Here is a 27,312-nt window from a genome sequence, read left to right on the forward strand (position 1 = left end):
GCCTTCCCCCACAGCACAGCGTCCTGCCTCAGCTGGACCTGCCACCACCTCTCACCCAGCCAGGCAGCACAGAGGAAGTTCCAGCATCCACGTTCTCCTTGCTGCAGGCACAGAGGAGAGCAGCAGGGGTGGAAGAAGCAGCCCCTTGGTGGTTTGTTGGTGCTGCAATCCTGGCTGTCCTATACCACCACCACTCCCCCGGGCAGCTCTGCCAGCCTGTTCTCTCCATCCCACCTGAAAACTTATCACTTGAACTGGCAGCAAGCCAGACAAAAATGTGGTGGCTGGTGTTCTGCCTGACCTCTGGCAGCATCTCAGAAACACCCGGGGGTTCTAACTACTGAAAGTGCACAGCTTGAGGAGGGAGGTGCACACCTGAGCACATATTCACTGCACCAACAGAATTCCAACATGACAGAGAAATTTCAGGGTGTTGTAAATTAAATTTGTTACTCATTTAACAGCCATTATCCTGTTAGTTTTACACAACAGGGCACAAGTGATAATAGATCATGCAGTGATGTAGCACTGAAATCAAAGTCATACCACAGAACATCTTTCACCCTGTCTGACTCTGAATCCCAAGAATCTGTGGCTGCTTTACTGAAAAAAGGAGACATTCACATTACTCCATGAAAGACCTACCTCAATATGTTCCTTGGTGATAAGCCAGGGTCGGTGAGCCAACATTTTGTTCAGTTCTCCTAAATTTTGCAATTTTTGAGGTGCGTTTTCCAGACCATTCAACCATTTAGGGTCTCCACCGACATGAAGGAAGTCATTCACGTGGAGGTTAACAAGGTAAGAGCACTGATGTCGTGCTGCAGCCTAGAAAGGAAAACAGTGTGATACAGAAACAATTACAGAAAGTTAGTACTTTATGACAAATACCATGAGGCATCATTTCCTCAAAACATCCAAGAATAAGACTTGCACTGATCAAAGACTCAATAAAAAAAGATTTCTGAGATTAACACATCAACTTGTTTTGATTATTGCTCTTGCAACATAAATATCCCTTGTTCATACACACGATCATTATGCTGGCTACAGGTGCAACATGCCTATACCCAGAGAGAAATATAGGCATGGATTTACTGCATGTCCTGAAGCAAGTAATCCATACTGCATCTTTACCAGCAACAATCAAAAGCGGGTTTTAGATTGCATATGGCAGGAGAGACTACGGGCAGCTTCTCAGCAAAGAAAGGCTCAGTATCATTTACTCAACCCTTTCTACATCAAATTAAGACACAGCCCAAAACTTTAATTCAACTTCAGCAAGCAAAGATCATTGAATTGGCAGATTAAAAGTTAGAAATTAACCACTTTTGGCAGAAAACTTGCTCAGAATGTACATATTCAGAAATGGCACAATGGGACCAACTATTGAGTTAGAAGTATATGTGACAGGACACACACAAAAACAAGCTTTCTTGAGAAACAGTTTCTGAGATACTAAGGAAGCCAATAACAAACAATTATATCATTTCTATAGCATGCTTTTCCTCTTTTTCTCACAGTCCTACCAAATCTATGAACATAAAGTGCTGATCTTCTGAAACCATCTGTAAAGCACACACCAACAAACCTACTCTGCTTTTCCCTTAGCTGCTGGTGAAATGCCTTTCCAGCTAGAAACTGCAAGACACAGCAACAGCTGCTCTCAGACCGGGCTGGAGGCACGGCCAGCGTGGCGGTTCCTGCCGGGTGCGTACCATTATCCCGATGTAGTGCCGGTAATGGAGCGGGAGCGGGCCGTCCATTTGCAGGAGATAGTGCTGAGTTTTTAGAAAGCTTTCGAGATACTGTGGGTGGAAAACCATCACCAAGGTGACGTTGTCCAGTCGGCCCAGCGTGGCAAAAGACTCTGCAAACAGCGTGTGCATCGTGGCGTCCTCCTTTCCCACCTGAATTGTCTGATTGGAGAGAAGGAGCAATGAGCAATATTGTCCAAGTACCACCAGTAAAATATTGAATAAATACATTACTGCAGAACCCAGAGGCCCCAAGTGAAAAGATTTATACTATAAATCTATTAATGGCGTTAAATCAGTGCACATAAGGCACATTAAGTCCCTGTAATACTCTCATTTAGGAGATCACAAGTGGTTATACCAGCAAAAGGAGATTTTTGGCTTTAGTCTCTCTCTAATACAATGCTGACTTCTCCTTTTTTTAACTTTCACCTTCACTTTCTTGAATACCCCAGGTTGATCTTAGTTTATTATAACTAAAAGCTAATTGAATCATCACTTCTACGGGAAAAACAGGGAAAGAAGCAAAAAGTTGGCTAAAGTGACAAGAGAGGAAAAAAAAAGGAAATTGAAAAAGATTAAAATTCCTAGGAAACCACAGGCATATTACTAACTTTTCCTCTGCTCCAAATTCTCTTACCAGACAATCAGGAGAGAAGCAGCAGAAATGCTCATCCACAGCACTCTGAAGCTTGTCAGATTCTTCAGAGTGGTAGAGGCAGCTCAAGAAAAAGCAGTCCCAGAGCAGAGGGGCAGGTACCTTGTGGACCAGTAGGAAATTACATCCGGATGTTCACAAGGAAACAGTATTGGGTTTCTCTCATACTAGATAGCAGCATGGGAGGAGTCATAACTATTCCAAAGCTCCCCAAGGCTCTCACTGTTCTGTACCTAGAACTGTGGCCAAAGTCTCAGGACTGAATGTGATCTCTCCTGAAAATATTTTGCAGATCAGCAGCTGTCCTGAAACCATTGTGGGCTACTACTAAAATTATGTTCCTTAAAAGCATAAAGTTCACTATGTACTTGAAAACACCACCACACCTCCTTCTCAGGGATGAATCTGCTTGGTCCGTGTCCCAGTGGTCTAGGAATTCTTATTCCAAGTTCCTAGAAAAGAAAATTACACCACCTCAGCATTTAGTTATAAACAACTTTTTAGCTGTGGTTGCAAGAAAGAAAAGAGTACTCCGTTCAGAGCTGGGCTTATTTGGGTACTTGTGGTACTCTTGCACGGGCACTTTTACTAGTACTGTTTGTACAAATGCAAATCATTTTTTTTTACAAGTGCTTTAAAATTAGCTGTGCTTGTTTACAGCACACTGCCCCACTCCAGCAACAAAAAGTTCAACAACAAAGGCCCTGTCAACCAAAGAAAACACAGATTTATATGCATGCACACACAAAAACACACTACAGGCTGGTTCACAGAAAATTCTGCATAAAGCATATTTTGGCAGGGTGTCCAGGACAAGGAGTTCCGAACATGCCGGCTGCTGTGTGGTTATGCCACTGATACAAAACGAGGCTGCTGTGTGTGTGTACATCCGCAGTTCGCCAGCACACAACACCCTGTGCATCTGTCAGGAAATGAAACAGCTGTAACCCTAATCAGATTTCTTCTTCCCAACCTCAAAGAGCACTTAAGTTTCTGAAAGTACCTGATCTACATTTGCATCTGCTTTCTTTTCAAGATAGGATAAAAAGCTATTCACATTTACAGAGAAGGAGGGAGGGAGGGGAATTTACTTAATGAGAAGAGCAGCAGCCACATCCTTGCACCCGCTTGTGTGGATGTGTTACCTTACAGGGAAGGTAGAGGCTGGATAACCCTGGCAGTTTACTACCTGTCCTCTCCTTCAGCCAGATGAAGTTTTCTGACAGGCTTATGGCACCCTGGGCCTTTGCTGAAGCCAAGGAGCAAATATATGGAAGACTTGGGTGCATTTGTGTCCTGCCCATTAACATGGTTCCCTTTGGAAGTGGGGGAGCCATGTGTTCCGGGCAGTCTCTCTAGCACAGCAGAGAGACTCTGAGAAGGCACAGCAGGTTCCAGGGGGCAGGTACCAAAGCAGGACATGGCCTCACTTCACAATTTCACACATGCCCCCCACACCATCGTTGCAGAGGCTCCTCTGCCACGTGTGTGGCACTCACTGCAAGCCAGCTCTCCTGAGGGGATTGCTCCCCAGTGAGCAGGTTGGCTTCCCCCGGAAAGATGGGAGCCCTGCCAGCTGATGGCGTGGCACTCTCAGATGGAGGGAGACCTGGGATTAAAGCCGAGGATGGAGCTGAGTGCTAAACACTAGGCATTTATAAACTAATGGTTTGGGTTCCTTACTTGTGCCTTCTTTCCCAATCATCTTTTAGAACATATGCATTGCCTCTGTTCCATAGCCAAACCCACCCATTTTGTGACCATACCAACTTCTCAAGCAGGTTTAGAGGAATAAACACCAAGTACTGAGCCAGTTCAGCCCATACAGAGCAGAGGGCACCTTCAGCTGGTCCAGGCCTCAGCGCAGATGATTCCCCAAGAGCTGCTTGCCAAATGCAGTTGTTTACTTTGTCACATTTTCCCCACATAGGTAAAGGCTGTTATAAATATGCAATACTTAGTAGTGGTTGCACTCACTATTGCACTTTTTTTCTCTTTGTCTGCGGTTTCTATTTGCACAAGTTTCACTGTATGAGAAGCAATTTTATTAATCAGTTACTGTTTCCTGAACTTTCTCCTAAGATTAAAAAACAGCTTCAGAGAGCTGGAAACAATGAGTGCAGGCCTAAGTGGCAACTGCTGAACTTTTTAGACTCTGACAGTCTCCTTAAATCCCAAAGACAGATGCCTTAATTTCTCAAGTTTTACTTGGATAAAATAAGATCAAAGGGCATCTCTTACAAATAGTCTTTTCACTTTTTCCCCCTCAGTATAGCTTTTTCCTGCTATGGGTCCCAACACACACAAGCAAATTTTGCCTGTCAGCCAAGCAATGCCACTTGTAGGATGGAATTTACCAAAATCTCTCTTTAAAACTTCAGCAGAGCTTCTTATTTTGGCTATTTACACTCGAAAAACATCCTATAGCCAAACAACAGCAGGCAAAAAGAGAAATAATTTAAATTGTAAACAGGATTTAATTTAGCAGATGTCTGCAGTTTGCCAGATCAAGCCCTCCAAGATAAATACCTTGAAGTTTAATTCTTGAACAACTGTTTTTCAGTTTTTCCTTTTCCCAGAACAGTTAGAGGGAGGAAAAAACCTCCAAACCCAGATTTAAGAACCTGAGATCAGCAGACTGCTGATGTATTTTGCTTCACAATCTAAAATACATCACAATCAATACACTTCTGTTTATTAAAGGATACAGAGGTCAAACTTACAGTTGCACAGCACGTAACAGGTTATATTACTCAACCATCCAAACCCTCACTGCAAAGTGACTTAAGAGGTTTTTTAACAATTAAATGAATTGCTTTGTTTTCCACCAGGAGAGGGATCATCCCCCTAATATCATGGCACCAGCCTAGTACATGAGAAGCTTGGGGTCAAGGCTCTGTTTTGACAGAGATGTAACAAAGGATTTGTGAAGATGAGCCTGTTTCCCATCTGCAAAAAGGGGGTTTCTTCCAGAGGGTGCTGAGAACAGAAGCAACTTGCCATGAGGTGCATGCTTAACACAGTCATGAGAGCTGTGTAAAATCTGACCTGTTAGAAGCCTTTTGAAAACTTGTTCTTCAGTTACAAGCTATGGCAGACCTTTCAAAATCTATTTTTCTCTCTTTTTCAGAAGCAGCATTTAATCAAGTTCTCCTAGTACTTCAGAAATAGCTGTGTGCTTCCAGCATCCCAGCATTTCAAATACTTGATAACACAGTAACAATTCTCCAAACAGCCCTAGTGAATCTCTCCTTTGTCCTGAACGTATGTCTATGCTTCATGATATCCTTCATTAAACCTCCATCTTCCAAATATACTCAACTCAGGGAGCAACACTCTCCCTCACGAGGCAAGACCTGCATCCTGACCAGATGCACCATTACCTCACTCTCCTGCACCTTTCTCTTAAAGCACCATCTCACTTGAAGTACTTGGTGAAGAAGCTGTGTCTAGGACAAGCAGCAGCTGGAAAAAAAGCCTGTATTCCTTTTGGTCATTCCAAAAGTATAAGCAACTTCCATGCAATTGCAGACCACAGAACTGCACACCAAAGTGACCTACTTAGTGACATATTCTCTGCATCAAACTTCTCCTGGCTCCTTTCCTCCTGTTTGTCAACCTCATCAGACCACTTTCATTCAGTCTAGAAACTCTGCAGCTAAAAACAGCTCAAAGCTCAGCAGAAAGCCAACCACAACTGAGGCTTTAGGTGCAAATAAATAATAACAATAACAATAATAACAATAATGATGATGGTGATGCATCAGAGGCACTCCATCTTCAAAGCCAGAACATAAAACTAAGGTGGCTGCGAAACTGAGCACCAAGGGTGGAACACGTAAGCACCTAGGAACTCAAGCTAATGGAAGGAGGTGGGCCATGCTGGATGGCAATCCACTTCACTGCTCACCTTCCAGACATATCTTGACAGAAAAGCAAGACTTTAGCCATGTAAGTGCTGTATTGCTGTGTTGACAGAGACAACCTCTTCCCCCTTGTGTAATGTAACTTGTATTTCTGTATAGCCACTATTATTATTTCCATAGGAACTATGCTCATCAGGTACCCATCATTTCTCAATTTACACATTCCTCACCACTGCCATATCAGCCCAGCATCACATCTCATGCATTTAGGTAATGCAAGATTCCTGTGAGGTAGGACAAGCACATTATCTCCCATCAAGGTGAAAAAAAATCCCTCAGAAATTAAAAAGCTACACATCTTAGAGAAGCTGCTACAGAGCTGAGATCTCTGAAGTCACAGGCTAATGCCCTATCAGACTGTGTGTCTGTTCAGAGACTTCTCAGCCAGGAAATGCTTTATGCAAATTTACACTAAGAAAAAGCACTGCAGAGCTGAGACAGAAAAGTTAATGAGACCACTCTGCAAGCTTAATTATATACTTCCCAGTCACCACTTACTCTCACCAGTCTGGCTCAATTAGTACATCCAACTCCACAAGGACAACCAGACCAAAAGCCTGTACTGCCTGCACATACATGCTCAGGGAAGACCACTCTAAAGCCTCAGACATGTAAGTTCACACAATGTAGAGCTTTTCTGTATCTTACAGAAAAGCCCAATCCAGCTCAATTTATCTGATCCAGCCCAATATTTAGGTAGCTTTTTTAAGCCTCTTGACAGGAACATCATTACTGTCAAACTTATGTAAAAGCCTGACATAAAAAATTGAACTGCAGTGGTGTGGAAGAGGTTTGTAAACATTTACAGTACAACACACATTACCTCTGCTAGTAATAGAACATCAACTGCTTTCATTCTGAATCTCTTAAAAAAAAAAAAGTCCTAGTCTAAGCAGACACACAGTATCTGAAATTTCACCTAGAAACACTGAAAACAGAACTAAACTACAAACCAGGTCACAGAGACTCTGGAACACGAACATCTATCTAACCTAAGCTACAGTTTTTCCTCTGTTGTACGCCTAAAATGCTTTTTCAGATCCTTGTTGGTCCCTCACTACTGGCTCCTTGCAGCTAGAGCTCTTCCCCTTATCCCAAAACCTCTCCCAAAACTCCATGGTAGTTTTGTCCAATGAATTTGGGGACTGTTACCAAACTTCTAATTTTCAGTCATTCAGGACTGATGAGCTATGATCCACAATGCTCACTCAGACTACTTCCCTGGTGTTAGCACAGTGAGTCATTTTGCTCCCCTCAAGTACAGTCAATACCACTATCAAGTCTTCCAGATTTGTATCTACCAGAAAGACTTATTTACATACTTAACTTACGCCGTCTCTAAATGGCAAAGGGAACATTTTACCATAGACAAGCCGCAGGCAAAGTAAAATTATAATTATCAATTTACTTCACTAAACTACATTTGAGTTAACATCTTTATCTGAATCATCTATGTCCTGATTAAGCATTAAGTGCTGCTAGATTCAAACAAAATTATATGAAAATCACACCCCAGAATACAATATAAAACAATCTAATGTAATGAACCAGAGAAGGGAAATGAGATTGAGGTGAATTTTTTGGAGGTAATATTTTTTCTAGATAACCAGTCATCATTTTACATAATCTAAGTGCTTTCCTACCCAAGCTTAGGGTTAAGAAAGGCACAATGAGCTGTGAGTTAAAAACTCTTCAACACAATCTCCCGGTAGAATTAACTCCTCCAGCATGCCTGTGCTGAAAATTCACATTAGTATAATATGATGAGCATTTGAAGCATGGGCATTAAAAATACACATTTAGGGCTTTATAAGCTTATAGGATGAAATGCTCTTAAGCATTTAAGTGCCCAAGAAGGTTGTGAAGCATTTCCAAGGGAGACTTGGCACTTACCAGTCTAAGAGGCTTCATGCTGCTCCTGCTGCTGTGCTTACTGTGAACTGTCTGGTTCCTACTTCCTTTTTAAAGGCCACTGACAGCAAAACCTCACTGGTGGTGACACTGAGGCTACAAGTGAAGTTTCCTTGTTTAGCACCTTAACAACAAGGACTGGCACAACTGGCCCCACAGGACAAGCTCTCCCCAAACTGATACATACTCAGCTTAAAAACTGTATTTTCAGTTCTGCTAAATGCAGTAGCTACTGTAGTTTCCATACTGGTCAGAAAACTTTTAGGAAGGAGGGAATTACGAACAAAGAGTGGTGATTAAATATATTTCTTTTTCTACACACAGAGAAATCCTACATATTTTCTAAATGTGGGGCTATGCAGAGCTGGTAATTTTTCCTATTTTATTTGTCTACTTAATCCTGAAGTAGCTGCAATTCTTGTGGCTTTCCCAAATAAACCATGATTCATATTAAAATGACAGAAAAAATTTATCCTAGAAATGCTCATGTACTTTAAATTTTTGTACTGGTTCTGTTCGCTGGGTGTTTCAGACTGTCATTCAGCTGAATCAACAGACATGTCTCCACTTGTACGGATTTAAAGAACTGGGAACAAGCACTCCCCCTCTGTTACAAAGCGCTTTGTTACACAGACCTAGCACTCTTCACTGGAATTAGAGCATGGCAAATGCTGAACTGTTCCTCTTTCATATAGAGTGCATTATTCTTACATGAATTTAAAGACGTAAATGGCTTAAATTTCATTATAATTTCTCTGAATGTCTCAAAGCCCTTTGAAATACCCGATTTTAAAAACATATCCATCTAGTTTATGTGACTTGATTCAAGACAGAAATCAAGGCAAGGGAGAGTGTGCCCAAGATCACACACCTTGTTCACCTTGTAGGAATAAAAGTAAAGCCCAGACTCCTCTATCTCCATCTCTAGCACCTCTTTGGTAATTTCCTAGGACTGATCGGTTCCTGCAGGTTCAGCTGCAGCAGTCTCAAGGTGCGTGCCTGTGTGCTACCTCCTCTTACTCAGCATCAACAGCTCTTCCTGAAGCACTTGTTCGACACAACTGCCTAGAGTCCACAACTCAGTTTTCTTTTGATATGAGCTCATTGAAACCGAGGCTGAGTTTCAATGATTAGTGCCTAGCTTTGTTATATGGCACTTCTGTAATGAAACAGAAAGCATTAAAGGGCAAAGGATTTCGAATGAATGCCTGCAATTTAATTTCCCTGCTGTAAACACTATTTACATACCAATAAATTGGTGACACAGAAGGAAACAGTCTAAATGCGACAGTAACCGTTTGCATTACATAGACTGTACTGCTGGATTAAGTCAAAGCAAAGCCCATATTCATATATATATATATATATATCCATGAAGTACTGGGTTACTCTAAATCAGAAAAATACAAAACAGGGTCTGCCGCAATCTACACCAGTTCTGAGGATTTAAAAGTTTCCTTTAAAAGACGGATCTTAACTTGGTGACACTAAGAAATTTACAAGAGAGATCCAAATCAGCAGGTTTATTCCTGCTAAAAATAATGCTCTTGACTTGCATTTGTTTATAATTACAGCCTGCTCTTCTCCACGAGAAACACAGGACCAGCCTTACTGTTTCAAAAGGATAATCCAAACCTATGCAAGAACGATGTAAACGACTGGCAATTCCGGGGCACAAACCACCTGGACGAGCCCGAGAACTCTGCAGAAGCACCCGGTTAGCACACACACCAGCGGAACACAGCCCTCCTGCCACCGCAGCCAGCACTGCTTATCCCGCGGCTGAAGAGGACCTGCGAACCCCGAACGACACCCTCCCGCAGGGAAACGCCGCTGCTGCCTCCTCAGCCCCGCGGATGATCCGCAGGGGCTGCCCGGTCCCCGCTCCCCCTTCCAGCAGGGATTTCTCTGGGTGATGCGCCCGGGGAGAGAGACCCCCGTCCCTGGGGGTCTCAGCGCCGCGGGGACAGGGCCCCGCGAGTACCTGGTGCTGCCGGCCCGGCCTCGCCACCCTCGGGCCGGGCTGCGCGGCTGGGGCCGGGCTCGCCGCTCTCGCAGCCCCGCCGGGCTCCGCCCAGCGCCGCCGGGGCGGTGCAGCCGCGGCCGCCCGCCCGCTGCCGGGGCGGGGCGGCGGCCGGGGCGCTGCCCCGCCGGGCACCGGCGCTCGCCGCGGCCCCGCGGCTGCTCCCTGTGCCCGGGAGTGGCACCAAATGCCCCGGGCGGGGACACAAGAGGCAGCCCCCGTCCAGTCCACCCCGGCCCGGCAGGACAGCCTCGAGCCCCGGACCCCTCGGCTCCGTTCCGCTCTCCTCCCCGAAAGAGAGGCACTCCTTGGACGATGCTTTCCGCCCCCCTCTCTTGTTCCTTATGCAAGAGTTTCTACCTTCTCTTTAAGCAACAAAATAATTACGGCTTTTAAACCGAGAAATCGCAGGAGGTTCACATTTTGCAGATATTTGTGTGACTAAGTGCGTTGCTGCTGCAGAAATCTGGCCTCCTGCCTATTCCCAAGATCATAACAATCCTGGGCAAACATATGTTTTGCAATCGTATCAGCAAAACACTCAGCCTTTGTTTGCAGCAGGCTGTGCTGCGCCTGCCGACCCCCCAGGACTGTAAACTCTGCCAGATGCCTCGCATCTCCCACCTCTTTTGGTCTCGGATTTTCTGTCATCAGTTATTTCAGAAGAAACAAGCCCCTGAGCTGGCCCAGGTGATTTTTACTTCTTTTATCTTTCACAACATTATAAGATCTATAAAGCTACATTCTGTTAGATAGTTTTATTTCAAATAATTTGAATGAAAATAAAATATGGTAGACACCAAGAGGAGATCTACTGTTGCAGTTTTCATGGGAGAAGGGCCAGGACAGCTCTGAACCCCTGAACACACTCACCTGGGAGAGGAAGGCTTCTGCCTACAATTCAGGCTGTGTGGTTTTGAGCTGTACCAAGTTATCTTAACAACCAAGCAGGGAAATTCCATGACACTGAACTTTACACTTCTGTTAAATGTAAAACTGAACACTGCAAAATTGCACACAAACTGTTCCTGTTATCAAACCTAGCAGCTAAATGCAGAAAACACTGAGGACAGTGCTCTCAGGGGAACATGGCAACATGACATAAGGCAGCACTTCTGCACATCTCTAATTCTTGAGCCTTAAAGGCTTTCTTTCCTCTCCTGATTTCCAACACCACCGTGCCTCTGGTTCATGCAATTAATGCTAGAGAACCAAGGGATACTCTACTGCTGAAGGCTTAGCAGCAGTTACAAGATTAAATTACACAGAGATGTCGAAGTACCACAGTTCCATCCTTATCTGGGGCCTTGGATTGAAAATGCTAAGTTTCTCCAGAAGAAACTGAGTGTCCTTACCTACTTGCACTTTATAAAATGCTCAACAGAAGCATGGAGAAAGAATGATGCAATACTGGCAGAGAAGATTGCATTTTGTGAGCTAATAAAATAAACTAATGAAGAACAGTGTTTAATTTCCATTGCTTACTTCCTTGCTTCAGGCCAAGGTATAACAAAAAGGTGGCATGAGCTCCTCTTTAAGAAAAGGCAGAGAACTGGCTAGCACTCAGGAAAACTATTGAAAGGGAGAGAAATTACCTGAAAGCTGAAACACAAGAAGATGCCTCACCATAAGAAGCCTCCCTGGATGACAGACAAATGGTCATCCCCTAGAATGAATTTGTTAATACCCTTGGAAGAAGGGGTGGGAGAGGAGGAGAACTCCCTCACTTCCCAAGTGGTTTTGTCCCCCTGTGGTTATTTGTACTGCCTGGGTATTTGTGAGGAAGACTGTTTATATTAACAGTTGTTCCCACACAAAGAACCTTGGCAGATACAGATTCTTTTCTGGCATCGTCCAAGGGAAATTCTCTCTCTTTAAACAACCAGCTCAACAACAGAAGGTAGGAAATTGTATCGTGTTCTCCGCTTTCTCTGTCAGGAGAGATGGAGGCAGTGACAGCATGTCAGAAAAACTGTGTACAAAGGGGAAGTGGAAGTTGCACAGCCACAGCAAACAAGTAATAATGGACTTAAAAGCTCTCCCATATGGCCAGAGTACACAAGCCCTGCTCAGACCCCAGGTATGGCTCTGCCTTAGCAGAATCCCATCACCCAGCTTGCTGCAAGCCCTTTCTCCACTCCAGCCCTCACACAAGTATTTCCAAAGTTCAACTCCTTCAAACTAAAGAGCCCACACAAACGTGAGCCCCCTGCTCAACTATAAATCAGTATACACAATTGCAGACTGAAATTATTCCTATTGGTGAGCTAATATGACCAGTTACATGAACAATTTCATAACAGAATATGGAACAGAGCTCACTTGGGTACTGATGAGTGCAAACTACAGTGCAGCTGGGGAACAGGGGGACAGATCCATGGTTTGGTTTGCATAACTGGAGCGTTCCCCTGGGGAAACACAACAGTATATTTGACCATGTATCGATGAAAGCAAACAGATCTAGTGAAATGCTCCTATGGGAAAACACAACAGATGTTTAACATGAAAATATCGATAGATACTGAGTTCCTTTCACCCAGAAAGAGTGCATGAGATATACTCAAAGCAAACACCACTTACAGCATGGAAGCACACTCCTTCATAGCAAGCATATGCATAGAGGTTGGCAATTAACATCTGTGCACTCTAAGTTATCAAAGATGCAATTTTTTTTCCTTATTGCTACATTTAAAGAAAAGCCCTGGGGAAGCTAAAATGAGACCAACCAGCTACAGTGTGCAAAGCCTAATCCAGCAAACAAAAATGTCTGCACTTTGCTGCTTTAAGTTGAAACAGTTCTGTTTCAGCCCAGTAGGGCAACTTTTTGAGTCAAGTGCAGCACAAACATATGACTCCAAAGAACTGGCGAACCTAGATCTTAAATTCTTTCCATAGAAAAGCCATCCAGGCAGAAGCACTTGAAGTGCCAGTTAGTGCAATGTCCTGGATATCAAATTAGTATCTTGGAGGATGATCAGATGATTCTTTCCCAGGAACATTTACAAGTAAAACCAGGTTATTCTTTGGGGCTCAGAGCTGATTTGTGTTAGTTTTACCTCCACCTAATATGGTGCCTTAATGAAGTCACCAGGTGTTTCAGCAATGACTAAGCAGCCCCACACTGGCCACTATGAACATTTCCCTTTGGATTCCTCATTCTTTGCTGTCCACAGCCACTACCCTTTTCATAACAAATTTCATTTGTGTCTATTAATCTCTTCTATCCCTTGATTATACATTTTTTATTTCTCAAACAGCAAAAATCTTTATCATGATAACAATAAGGTACAGGAATCAAACCATTCATTACTGTGATTAAAGAATTTAAATTAAATAGAAGAACATACTATTTTAGCATGCAAGTAAAAAAAAAAATATGGCCAGTATTTGAAAGCATTCCTCTTGATTTAACCTTAATCTGATTGTCTGATTTAAAAAAAAAATCATTCTATTATTAGAATTGATACACAGTTCTAGGGAAGAGAATAAACTGTATTCTTTGTACAATCTAAATTCTTGCTGTATTTGTCAAAAAGGATCAACCCTTTAGGAATGTCGCTACACCTGATACTTTTATTATAATAACAACAAAAACAAGTTGTTTATTAGAATGGAGGGCTGACAAGTGGCCACATCAGGAGATAAGTTTAGCCTAATACACAGAATCTTTCCTCTTGTAGTTTTTAGAATTGTAAGGTTGGCTAAGACCAAACTTTTTACCCTATTCATACATTCAATTTTTTGTCTTTTCTTCAAACCTTATCTGCCCACAAAATGCTGTTTTTCTATTTCTAGACCCTGCTTAAAGGCTGCTTTCTTAATGGATGCATCTTCAGCATTAATAGGCAAACGACTTGCAAGTGATCATGCTTGTTTGTGAGCAATTATAAATCAGGTCATTCATTCCTAGACCACTGTATTTCCCACCAAAGACACCATCTTTTCTCTCAGAGCTGCAAGAGGCTGTGGGACTCCTTTATTTCACCTGAGCTGTTATCACAATTGATTGACTTGAACTCACCAATCTGCAAGAACTCCAGTGGTTTTATTTGTTTCCTGAACTATTTAGTTCGTCACTTAGGATTCCTACTGCCCCCAAAGAGTCCTTCTGGTAATTTCTACCTTTAAGATATCTACAGCTCACTCCCACCTCTAAACCACAAGTTGTTTTGTTTTTAATGTCAGCACAGCTTATCCAAATTTAACATTCTGTTCTGCAGTTATTAGCTAGAAGAAGTACAAAGTTTAATTTAGGGAGCTATAAGAAGTTTAGATCTTGAGATTATTCGTGCTTTGGCAAGGACAGAAAAACAAAAGTATGGTTTCTAAGACTCCTGTAAATAGGTAGATTAAAGATGCATATCTAAAGCTTAGAAGATTGAAAGAGTGCCTTACCAGATTACCCTTCCCCTTTCTTATGAGGGTACACAGCACTTCCTAGGCTGATAGGGTGCAGCTGACCTATCAAAGTTGTTTGTCTGGCTGGCTGTGGGTTCTGCTGCTTCTGTTCTGAGGTGGCTCCAGACTCACACACCACGTAAGAATACGCAGGTTAACAAGTTCCCCCAGATCCAGCTCTCCCAAAATCAAAGTCTTTGTCAGCTAGTTTCAAAGCTGACCTTGGTATCTCACAGGTGACTTCTGAAGTACAGGGTGTATAGAGAGGGGACTGGGCTGTCCAGCTGCACATTGTCACCACTCCCTGGGGAATGGAATGTCTGCAGGCTGACAGTCACTCTGAAGTCTCTCAGTACTAAATAAACATTAAGGTTAAACAAAACTAGTTTAACCTTAATAAAAGAGTGTATTTGGAGTTCAGACAAGAAAAATAAAACTTAGCTTACAGCTGTCTAGAACTGGCTTGGCATAAATAGGTCACCTCTCTTTCCTTTAGTAGCAAACTGCTGGGTTCACACCAATGCCAAACATATTTCACAGCTCCTTGAAGCTGGCATACATTCTACCATCTTACATGGATGTCCCTTGTCCCCTAGATGAATACTGAAAAGGGATGAATATGATGTGTCCACTGAGTGAAAATTCACCCTTAGGAACTTCCTGCAGCTCCTCATCCTCATGACTGATTCAGTGAGACAATTCAATACCTTACTTGCTATGCTGCCTGGAATGCTGTCTGACCCTGCATCACCACTCTTATGTAAAGCTGCTCTTGGAAGGCCTGTCCTGCAGGGATAGAAGTGTCCCTATCACTCACTGAGAAATCAACTGCCAACAAACCTTTTACACAAAGCAAACATATGTCTTCAAAGCAAGGGAAGGTCAGCTGAATCATCTCTGAATTTAAGGCTTCTGTTTTTTTGGGTTTTTTTTTTTTGTTTTTTTTTTTTTTTTTAATTGCATTTAACCTCAGAAATATTCTTTAAATGAAAATGAAAGAAAAAAAACCAGCAAAATGTTTTTTACTAGCTTCCAACAGAAATAAGACACAACAGCAAGCACATGGGAAGAAAGACAAGGCCTTTAGGAGTACTGGAGTGTTATACTTGGCTTACTGGAACTGGCTGAGACCATGACAGCAAGTGACCCAGAGCTGCAGTGCTGTGAGTTTACAGCCAGCGTGCAGGAAATGCTGTGCAAGTGTCCTATAAAGAAATTGTATCTAAAACCTGCTCTCATATTCTGGAACATACAGGCATGCAACCCAGAAGTGCATCTTACTAGAAGCTTTTTGCCATCTTTACTCCTAGGGGCTCAAGTGTGTTTCTTGAAAATTGCTTCATGCTCTGACCTGAGGCTCATGCCTGACTTTATTCTGCTGGTACAACATATAGAAAGCTTACTTTTGCAGACCCTTCACTAAGAAACAAACAAGAAATTTATAAAATACTTTGTTAAGAAGTCAAGTCAACATTTAATCTCATATATATTCATGCTGCATTCAAAAATGAAGATATTTTTGTGTGTTTTCTTTTTGTGTGTGTGTTTTGTTGTTTGTTTTTTGGTTTTTTTAAAATAAATTCAATGTTTTCCCCACAAAACCACAAGTAACAAGAATGGAATATGACAAAATGTCATGCCATTTAGTGTACCTCAAGACTCAGCTATTTATCTGTAGCTTGATTTTATAATGAGATAAATTAAGTGAAATAGGACTAAATTAATAATGTCAATTACTGATAGAGACTCAGGAACCCTTCTGTCAGTAACTGCACTTTGGGGAACTGTTTTGTGGCTTCTTGCATTTGCCACTTTCAGGCACATGCTCATAGTGCCTAACAGCAGAAGACAGGAAGACAAAAAGAAAAATCAGTTCTTTTATTTTTGGTTTTCACAGTCTAGCTGTGTCCCACATAATGTCAATTTTTTTTTAATCTTATTTTATTATTTTTTTTTTTTTTAGTCTGGGAATTCTGGAGAAATATCACAGTTTTTTATTAGGGGAAGAAAATCAAATAACCATAAAGCTATATTCCCCTTGAACTGTCTGTAATGACCTATCTTGTTAGGGGGGTTGCAAGTTCCTCTACTGAATCTCTCTCCTTATTTACTTAATATATGGAGCCAAGTACAACACTATCATATAAGATTTATCAACTCCTTTAGAACAGTATCTTGGCAAAAAGTTAAGTACAGAAGTAAACAACATCATCATGGAAGAGCAACCCATATCATTGATTTAATGACAGCCATTAAGAAAACAGATCATTCTCTAGGTACTATTCAACAACTGATTGTTATAAGTTAAGGAGATAACACCAGATCTGTCATTTTCATATCAGATCTGTTTCTTTTTGCTTTTGTACTCAGAGACAAACCCATTAAGACCTCTTCATGAAGAGAAACATAAAAAATACTCAGATGAATCATGCATTTCCTGTAATTTTTTGGCAATTTTTACTGGTGTTTTGTTTAAATTCAGACAGCACTGTGATCTTCATTATTCCCATTTTCAGAAGACATGGCTAAGATTTTTGAAACAAATAAATTTTTGCCCTTTGCTTTCTAAATCAGAAGAACTGAGAAAAGCACTGCTTTCCTGCTGATACAAACCCTGAAAGATCTGGCCCGTCTCCTACTCAGGAATCGATACCATTTGCTACAGCGGGTCTTACTATGTTGCTTCTTGCAGCAATATGTAATTTCTTCCTCTTACAGTGAGTTTAGAGGTCACTGACCCTCGCTGGGGGCACACAGCAGGGAGCAGAAGCCTCCCAGCCCATAGGAGCCACCCCTGTGACCAGGGCCAGCCAACACCCGCTCTGATGAGCCCCAGCAAGCTGCAGTGCCTCTGCCAACACGTGCTTCAAGGACGGGGAACACGTGTCCCTGTTTAACACAGCACAACTTCTGCATCCTGCTAAATCCTGGGTAACATCAGAGCTTGGAGAGCTCCCTCAAGGCCCCTGGGACAAACTGACCTGCGACAAGCTCCTGTGGGACTATCACCCTCCTGCTGCCACCGCCACCTTGGCACTTTTCCACTGGCCACAAAAGCTTGGGGTCCCCACAGGACAACTGCAAAGTCACAGGAGATTTCTGCAACTGAGCTGCTCGGGACTGAATAAACCCATATACTCTTCTGGACTTTGTAACATTGCTGTCTGCAATACTGTCATCTAAAACATGCAACTGTTAATACCTTCCCCCATCTACCTTCCCAAAAACATATTTTGTAGGGCAACTAAGCCAAAACAGCCTTGAAACCAATTCTAGCACTTTCTGTTCAAATACTGTTATGATTTTTGTTTTTATTTTTTAAAGTTAACCACAGTACTGGAACCTAGCCTTAAATCCACTGTTTGTTATAATCATAATTTTAAATCAACCACTTGCTGTTGTGAGAGAAGAAAGGCCACCTACCACTGCCTACCTGCCTACTTTGTATACAGCATTTTAAACCCATCATAGATTCTGTCAGTCTTGGGAAAGGCCAGCGGTGACTTTATAGCCCCTCAAATTCACACATGCTGAAACCACACACAAAATACATATAAGCAGATGTGCTGTGGGAGACACAATGCTCTCAGATTTCTTTATCAAAAGAAGGATCTTGTAATCAAGTATCTTGCAATCAAGCTACCATTGAAGCCTGATTAACAGCAATTTTCAAATGTAAAATAAGTAAATAAAGTACAAGTAAGTAAATGAAAATGCACACATACCATACTGAACACACACCACTATACTAAGAAAGGATAAAAATAGGAGCTGATAAACCTGGATATGAAGCTGTACGCATGCAAACACTTTCTCATTTTGTCAGTGAAGCTACAAATCCATGCCTGACCCTCTGCTCCTCACCAGCATGACAACAGCCCTCTGGACACTCAGCAGGGATTCCAAATCAGCAAAACAGAACAGAAAACTTGGGCAGAACTGGACCACATTTCCCCCACTGATAAATGATCACTGAAGCCCGTAAACTAAAATGTTAGCAAAAAACTCTGGTTCATTTTCTAACTTGCCTATATTACTAACAACAGCAGAGATGATGACTTTATCGGGGTATGTTTATCATCTTCCTGAGATGTCCTCTTGAGAAAGACTACCAGAAAAATAATTCATTCTATTATTTTTCTAAATGTAAATTTCATTCAAATAACAAATTATAACTTAATGGGAAATGCAACTTGAAAGAAAATCTTATGTCCCATCACACTCCTCTGAAGCTGGTAGGGTGAAACTAAACCAAATTTGGATTACAGCAAACAAGGGCCAGAGGCCAACTCTTTAGACCTGCAGCAAATAAGGAGTTATTCGGCAAAGCATAGGTCTGGAGATGTCAAGGATCACTGCACAATAACGAAAACATACAAGACTGAGACAAGTTCCAGAGAAATCATTTTGGTGAGTCTAGACCAGAGAAACCAGAGTCAGGATTGTCATGAGGATTTGAACCACCACTGACTGGCAGGGCAGAATTCAGGCTTTGGGCTAAGGAATGAGAGATAACTCCTTTGCATCATCTCTCTAGATTTAAACTTAAGCCTAGTGAGGGTCATTTTGCTAAGGCAAGGTGTTTGCATGTCCACAGCCAGCAGCTGAAGTGCAGAAGTTGTACTAATCAGGATCCAGAAAGGGAGGTTTAAATGTGGCAAATGAGAGAGCTCCCTGAGTCCCCTCTTGTAACAACAAGAGGCTGATTCTATGTTCTGAAAGAATAAAAAAAATAAAACCCTGTGTACCTGAATTCACACTGCAATATCATCTGTATTCTTTCTTCCATGTACAAGGGCCACATTTTCTACAATGGATTCTTCCTCAGGGCTATAGAACAATAATGCAGCATTACACACACAGGCAGGCACTTTCTTCATAGCTGTCCTGCTCTAATTATTTTGTTGAAATACAATCATTGCTGGGAGGGAATGTTTTAAACTGGAGTCACTTGAGACTTCAGGTTGTTCCTGGCAACACATTGCCCTGGCTGAGGGAAATGGTCTTGTACAAGCAACCAAAATTAATCGTCTGACCATGCCTAAGCTGACCTGAACAGGAAAGAATGATAACCCCCATATATGCTTGTACAGCAAGTATGTTAGGAGTGAAGGACTTTGCCCAGTTTCACATGATACAGCAACTGGACAAATTCTCCTAACGGCTCTGAACCTCAAACACAGGCTGCTCTGAAAGCAGAGGGAAGAAGAAATTAGCTGGGAAGCTGCTTTGCAGGGAGAAACTCCATTTAAAAAATGACAGGATAGGGTTAGAATGTTTCTGCATGGCAATGTGGGCACAGCCCAGGTGGGCAGCATAGATGATGTTAAATCAACAAATTTTGAAAAAACATGAAATGTAACTGCAGTGTATTTGGAACCATTTTAGTTCCCTGGGTACTGCCAGTGACTTCCTAAGTATAATTTTTGTAACAGCTCTGAACCTGCTCCAAAAATATCAGACACCTGTGTGTATGCATGCAGCCATCATTTTACAGACTGTAACCGGCTACCAGAAGTCCCAGATGACCAAATTCCTTTTTTTCCTTGTCTATGCCATCTTCCAGGAGGGAAGGGGATGGCAGGGGTGGAAGGGACAGGAATATCTGTGGGTAATGGGCAGTCCTATTTATGAAGTCCTAAAAACAGACTGGCTCTCTGCATGGGTACTCACTGATGAAAAAAATCAACCCACAAGTGCCTGCTTTGCCTCATAACAAGACAGACGTTCACATAAAACAAAACACACATTTAGATTTTTGGCTCAATATTCTTGTCTCTGAATTGTTGCTCTGCATATCAATAAATGATCCTTTGTTTTGAAAAAGCCTTACCAGCCACAAATTTCCCCAGAGAGGGACATCCTCAGGCACTGACAGGCCTGCCTGCTAATAAGTAACCAACACATATGGGATTGATGGCACAAATCCAGGTCTGAGTATAGAGGAATCACAAGAATACTGGCCAAGAGAGAGTTTAAGTTAAAAAGGTATCCGGATACAAGAATGACAGAAAAGTACTGGATACAGTTACCCTACAAAACTTGCTATGCTGCCTTGCATGCCAGCTTGTTGACATTTATGTAGCTATTAAAATCGAGAGAACAACCACAAACAAGTCACTATGCAAAACTTTTTTTCTAAAAGTACAATGTTAAGGAACATTGGACACAATGGTATCCAAGCCAGTCTTAAAGCAATCGGCCTCACATTGAGAGTTACTGGCTAACAATTCTCAGTCAACAGTAGCTAAAAACATTAAATCCCAAGCACCTAGAGCATGGGAACGACTGCAGTCTATTTAAAAGTCAGGAATATCAAAAAGCTGCAGCAGAAACAGAAGACTGGACTTGGCAAGTAAATGCCTTTTCCACTCCTTTTTAGACAAACTTCCTTGATGGAAGTTGTCCATTTTAAAGGAATTGAATTTTGCATTTGAGTATCCTATTAAATACTTAACTAAATATGGTTACAACTTTTTTATAAAATACAAGAATATAGAAACTTTTTTTTTTTTTTCATGAAGTTTGTTGACAGACTGGATCAACAGCACTTACATTAGTTTTCAAACAGTAAATAAAGCCTCTAAAAGCAATTTTATTTCATGTTTTCTCTGTTAACTAGCAAAGTATCAACTAAATGCTATTGACATTGATCCTGCTATTTTGGTCACTATCAGATTTGAAGGAATACAGCTGCACCCATTTTCCCATATATTTTATACCAGTGTCTCCCTAAATGTTTCCTTCCTCTCACCATATTAAACTTCCACCAACTGTTGGAGAAGCTCCCCAGCTGCCTTTGACTTAATATGAACTTCCTCATCAGACTGTCTACAACCTTTAACCCATGTTTCCAGTAGTCTCAGGGGGCAAAGGGAGTGGGCAGTTGCTCAGAAAGCTTGTAACTAACCGAACATTGTGAAAGGAACATGAAGGCAACTACAGTCAACAAATTAGATTTGAAGATTTTAAGTAAAGTGCCTGAAAAGACAGCACATATTTTTAGTCTGGTAACAACCTCAACCATTACATAAATGTATTTGCCCATCAACCTGGAAAGCCCATGGTTCCTTTGGTAGAAGGGTGCTTGATCTCCACGGTTTGCTGCTTAAAAACAACAGTCTTCATCAAGCAAAGTGTCTCATCTTAGATGCCCTTGAACCAATTTGAAAACTTATTAAAGCAGCATTGCAATTATGTGAAAAGTATCTGGAAAAGACCCAGCAAAAAAAAAAGCTTCAAAGGTTTTCAATTAACTTCCAAGTGGTATTTCCAAGAATTGGCATGTCTGTTCCATACTGTGAAATAGTTTTCCAACTGTTTCCTTTGCCCAGTATTTTTCCAAACTGACTAGTACAGCCAAGCACAGCTAGGCAACTCAGAAGAGTGCACAGTGAAAGACATTTCAGAAGAACCCTGGGTTCATGACCTATTTTATGTAATGGAAATATGCTTAAATATGATTCTAATGTAGATATAAGAACTCTGCACATTGAGATCATATTGACCTATGTGTGGCTCTCTTATGTGCCAGTAAGGCTTGTACATCATGTTCTTCCCTGATAGGAGGCCCCTTCAACAAAATGAGGTTCAAAGTTTACAACACAAAAGCCAGTTTTCTGCTGCTTTATTGTTTTCAGTCTCTCCTGACCCTACTGCTTCCCAAACTAGCTCAGCTTTTCAATGACATGAGAACTAGAAGGAGCTAGAGCAGTGTACCAAGATTTCAGGACAATGCCCTAAAACCAAAGCCCCCCAGTTCTCCCCTAAACTTCCATCTGCAAAGCCTTTCTTTCACATTATGGACTAGTCTCATCTCTGCTCTGCTATAGGTTGCTGCTATTAAAAAACAATTCTAACTCATTATTACTTTGGTGATGTCTCCTTATTGAAGCCACTTGAAGATTGAAGATATCTGGTCTGCCCCAGGAAAAACAAAGTCCAGGAGATTTTATCTAAATTTTAGCTCCTTATGAAGCTAAAACTTGCACAAGTTCAATAAATACAGGCTTTGTCTCAGCTATCTGTGGTTGTATTACACCACAACTTACTTCTGCCTTGGAAGCACTAGGAAGGTAGAGGCTGAAAACTCTCCATGTACACATGTAAAAGTAGAAGGAAACAGGCTGCACTCGTCCCCAGTGCCTAACAGCTGGATCCACTAATGACTAAGGACAGGGGAGAGAGCAAAGCCAGAAAAGGCAGTTTGTGGACACAGAGGATGGCAAACCAGAGCCTTAGGCATAGAGAGCAATAATGAACTTGATCCAGAACCAAGGACTCCTAGGGAAAGGCATCCCTGTACTTCCTGGGCTTAGGGTAGCCCCCCCCCACCCCCCCCATATGGGGACTCACCCAGGACAGCAGCCTTGTAAACTGCTGTGTAGTCTATCAGGAACTAGTGGAAACCATCTCTCTCAGACTAAAAGCAGCTTTTAGGGGGTGAAATCTGGTGTGATTCAACTTCATTGAAGTTTCAAATAGTGGAAGTTTAAGATAGGGCAGGGACTTCATGGAAAACATGGGTTTACCTGAGTCTGTGACCAAAATACAACTAAATCCTTCCCAATGGTCTGAGAGCTTTTCTGTATAATCTGTTCAGATGAATTCAATTTGTAGAATTGAACTTCCAAGTTTTATTAATAAGCACAGCTGCTGGCAAACAGAAACACACAAATCTGATGTGAAAGTAAATTGGTAGCCTATCTATTCCTTCCACTGTGGCTACTGTATTTGTTTTCTCTCTTTGGACAAACACTCACCCAAACTTGGGACAATTCCAGCTAGTTACATCAGCAGTTTATACAGCAGTAGTTACAGACAAAAACCAGCCTTCATATTACTCTCTGGACTTTATTACCATTTCCTTCTAAAATCTGCAGCATTAGCCACAACCTTGTATGTTATTAAATCTATAGCATCTGAAAAAGTAAATTGAGATGCTTTTATTTTTCATCTTCAGAACAAATAAATCAGAGTTCCACAGAGCATCTAATTATCACAGAGATGTTCAGGGACATCATATTATCATCAACTTTGCAATTAACACTACAGGCCAGTGACAAATGATGCAGGAGTACCTCATAACATAATTTAACAAAAACAGTCAAGTCCCAAAGCAAAGAGGGAATCAAAGCCTTTCAGATGGCAGGAAATAATGGCCAGCTGGCAAGAGATTTAATGAATACAACAGCATTCAGCAGCAACTTGAAAACTGTCTGCTTTGGTACAGCTGAGTTATTAAAGAAATCTCCATTTATAAACAGTGTTGATGGGATTTAAACAGCCTGTGTAAGAAGGATTAAAAGTAAATTGAAAAGTCTGTACAGATAAGAAAGCAAAAAGAAACTGTGCCCTTGAATTCTGTACATAGTGATTAACCTTATCTCTGTCTCCTGGCAGTAAGCAGGGGTAAAACAGGCTGCCTTATGCTGGTAAGGTGGGCTCTGCATTAGGGCTATTTAATGCTTGTACAGCGCTTTGAGCTCTACTGTCCCTTCACTCTCCCCCTCTCCGTTTTTCCAAACTGTGTACTAAAAATAATCTTTTGCCATCCCACCAGTTCCATTTAGCAGATATCAAAGAGACACATAAATTGTATGAGTCTTTCCAAGCATGCTATAATGATTAGGTTTTTCCTTCCTTTATGTAATTGATGATCTTACTATTCTCTGTTAGACTTTTATAACTGTACACTTTCAATATAAAGCAGTGTAAATATTGACAATGGAGATCGGCAAGTGGGGATTTTTGGGAGAAGGAGGGAGATGAGAACTTATTTTTAAGGGTTTTCTTCCTCTTACTTCCAGAATATCCTGTAATATTCTGCTTTACCCAAGAATTCTTATGGCTCTTAATTTATGTATCACTTCTGAGAATAAGACAACAGAAAGGAACACAGAACTAGCTCTTTTCAGTCCTTAATCCCTCCCCTATCCTTCCCCTTGTTCTCATCCCACCCAAAATCCAGCCTATTCTGGTAACATAAGTTGCCTATTTCTGACGTGCCTTTTGTAAAACGGCCAAAGCCAAAGAGCATTTTAGGTGAAAATGTACAATGCCACATCTTGTCTTGGTTTCCCTTGCCTGTAACATAGCCTAACATTTGATTTGCTTCCTTTGGTCCTGTCCAGGATACAATAAGAGCTTTATGAAAAAGCTCTGTAAGAATCTGGGCCATTGATTTGAACAAGGACTATTTAGCCATGACACAGCACCAAAGAGAGCTGCTCCACATGCCAGCTCTAGAAGCAGCATTGCCCTTTCAGCACAGGGCTCTTAACAGGAGTGCAGCAAAGCTGGCACCCAGGTTATCTCCTGGCACAGTCCTTCACCTCATTGTACCAGCCTGCCAGAGCTAGTTCAGGTGTGTCCAACGCTGCACCACAAAACATGATGTAAACATATTCCAATTACTTATCTGTGGCATTTATCAACCTGGTTTTTTCCAAGGCATTGCAGAAACCACTTCATAAACATAACCAGAATATTACTCGCAGAAGGGGAAAGCTATTCCACTGGGAGGTAATATTTAAAAAACAAACAAACAAGCCACAGATATTTATGAGTACATTTCCACCCCAGATTTGCATGGAGGCAATGAAGAACATCAATATACAATTGCCCTAGGAAGATTCAATGAACTTTTATTCAATCAGCTGTGTTTGCATAAACCTGCATAAAAATACAGAGTAAGAACTATATTGTCACTCAAAACACATTTGTGACTATTCATTTTGCAGCAATGTTTTTATGATCCAGTCCTCACTCTGGATGACATACTCAGGGAGTCCTCACTGGGGATATAGAAATAAACTTAGCAAAACCAATCCCTCCTAAAAGCTCATCACCCTTTTATGTAGTTCCTACTGAAAAAAGGAGGGTTTCTTGGTACTTTATTCTGTTTGGGCTGCAAAGTCAGCATAGGCAAGACAGCCAGGTCTCCCTATTTGTTGGGGTTCCTTCCATCTTTGTATGACACTAAAAAGGATTCGATTGCCTTTCTGTGAGAGCTGTGAAAGATGAGGTGAACCTTAAAATCTGAAAAACCACCTTACATCTGAATGTAGTCAGGCAGCTGCCTCATTGAAACATCAAGAGCATCAGTCACAGCTCCCCTGCCTCAATGCACGTACCTAAGAGGATTATGGTCTAAAAACGTGCAGTTTGGCTCCTTTGCTGTAACCTCATGATGTTATTTGGGCATTTATGAATAGCCAGATCTCTGTGCAGATGAGCTGCTAATAACATGGCATGTACCAATCACACTGCAAAGCAAGTGATCTAGCCAGCTTGTGTAAACACAGCTCAGCCACAGAAATATGACAAGTTTCTCAGCATGCTTAAGGTTATTCCATGAAGAATATTTAGTCTGTTGCCTGGAAACACATAAATAGGGCTTTTGGGGGTTCCCCTCCAATTTTTAATGAAGAAAATTTAGGCCAAGAATTCCTTCAAAGAAGGGGGTTTCCTATTGTGGTAATTTAGCATACCATATTCTGAAGATTAACTTTTCTAAACAGCATTTCCAAATCCATCAATCTTCCTTTCTGAACACCTATTTCCATTAGGAAGTATTCTTCTGTTATAGCTAAGAACTGATGGCACTTCCAGTATTTGAACAAATGTACACTGCTGGAATTAAGACCACTTCTCCCCATGAATGCATTTTATTAAAGTACTTTTTAAAGCTTTCTGGACATGACAGTACAACCGAATTTAAATTCTGAAAGACAAAAAAGTCCAAACCTGTTGAAAGAAGCTATAAATATCTGTTACCTTCTTCCTTAAATCAATAAATATTTCTTACTTGTTGGCAAACTGGTAGGAAAATAAAGCCTTTGGTTATTCATGAAGTCTACCATTAAAAACCAAGAATGGGTAGATTCAACTGTCTCATGGTCTCATGGAGAAACAGCTAAACACCAGTTCCGTGCAGATTAGAAGAGGGTAAATCGTATTTACCACCATTTAATCTCCCTTATACTACATCTTCCATTATTAATACTTAAAAACAGAATTCTATTTCATATGGAGCAGTGTTAAGGACAGAAATTCCATTCAGAGTAAATATGGTCACTCTATATGAAATTTCTGGTTTGCAAAATATTTACCAAAGAATCCTATAAGAAAATAAAGTTTATTTTTATATAATTTGTTTCATTATTTCAACCAAAGCAGTTGGAAAACTACAGGGGGCAAGCTCTACTTCAGATCAGGCTTAGAAGCTTATCTGCTTTTATCAGTTGCATGAGCTCATCTAAGAAAAGTAAGCATCTCTCCCCAGAAGTCTGATTTGCTGTTATAACAGCTACAACACTATTTTTATTCAAAAAGAAAGAACAAGTTCAGAGTGTTTGCTAAATGTTTTTAGTTGGCTTTTTCCCTCCCCATCAAAACAGCAAATAATTATTTCCTGAAAGTTTCCACTGCTATAAATACTAGAACAGGAGAAGCAATAGGGGTCAGACAATTTATTTTAGATATATACTCTGCATTAAGTGGGATTTCAAAGAAAAATGGTATGATAAAGAGGTTTAGCCAACAGCTTTGGCTAAACAGCCAAAGATATTTTGATGCAACTTTGTAAAATGAGCAGCTATTTATTTTCAATATATAGTTATTGAACTCTGCCTGGCT

General features: G+C 41.3%; 1 protein-coding gene across 5 annotated transcripts in view; it reads right to left on the reverse strand.

Moving 5' to 3' along the window:
- SESN1 (sestrin 1) overlaps positions 1–27,312 on the reverse strand; it is a 78,511-nt gene that overhangs the window by 6,618 nt on the left and 44,581 nt on the right. For 4 of the 5 annotated variants that reach the window (XM_085574978.1, XM_021553768.4, XM_085574977.1 and 1 more), the window contains 3 exons: positions 2,802–2,867; positions 1,719–1,919; positions 646–828 (listed from right to left, as the gene is read on the reverse strand). In XM_085574978.1, coding sequence (XP_085431104.1) covers positions 646–828; positions 1,719–1,919; positions 2,802–2,867 — 450 coding nt within the window. Of the gene's footprint in view, positions 1–645; positions 829–1,718; positions 1,920–2,801; positions 2,868–8,234; positions 10,127–27,312 lie in introns of those variants that run through there. The other variant, XM_021553769.4, reaches the window with a different exon arrangement.

This window comes from Lonchura striata, chromosome 3, assembly GCF_050655825.1.
Source record: "Lonchura striata isolate lonStrDom1 chromosome 3, ASM5065582v1, whole genome shotgun sequence".
NCBI classification, from domain to species: Eukaryota; Metazoa; Chordata; class Aves; order Passeriformes; family Estrildidae; genus Lonchura; species Lonchura striata.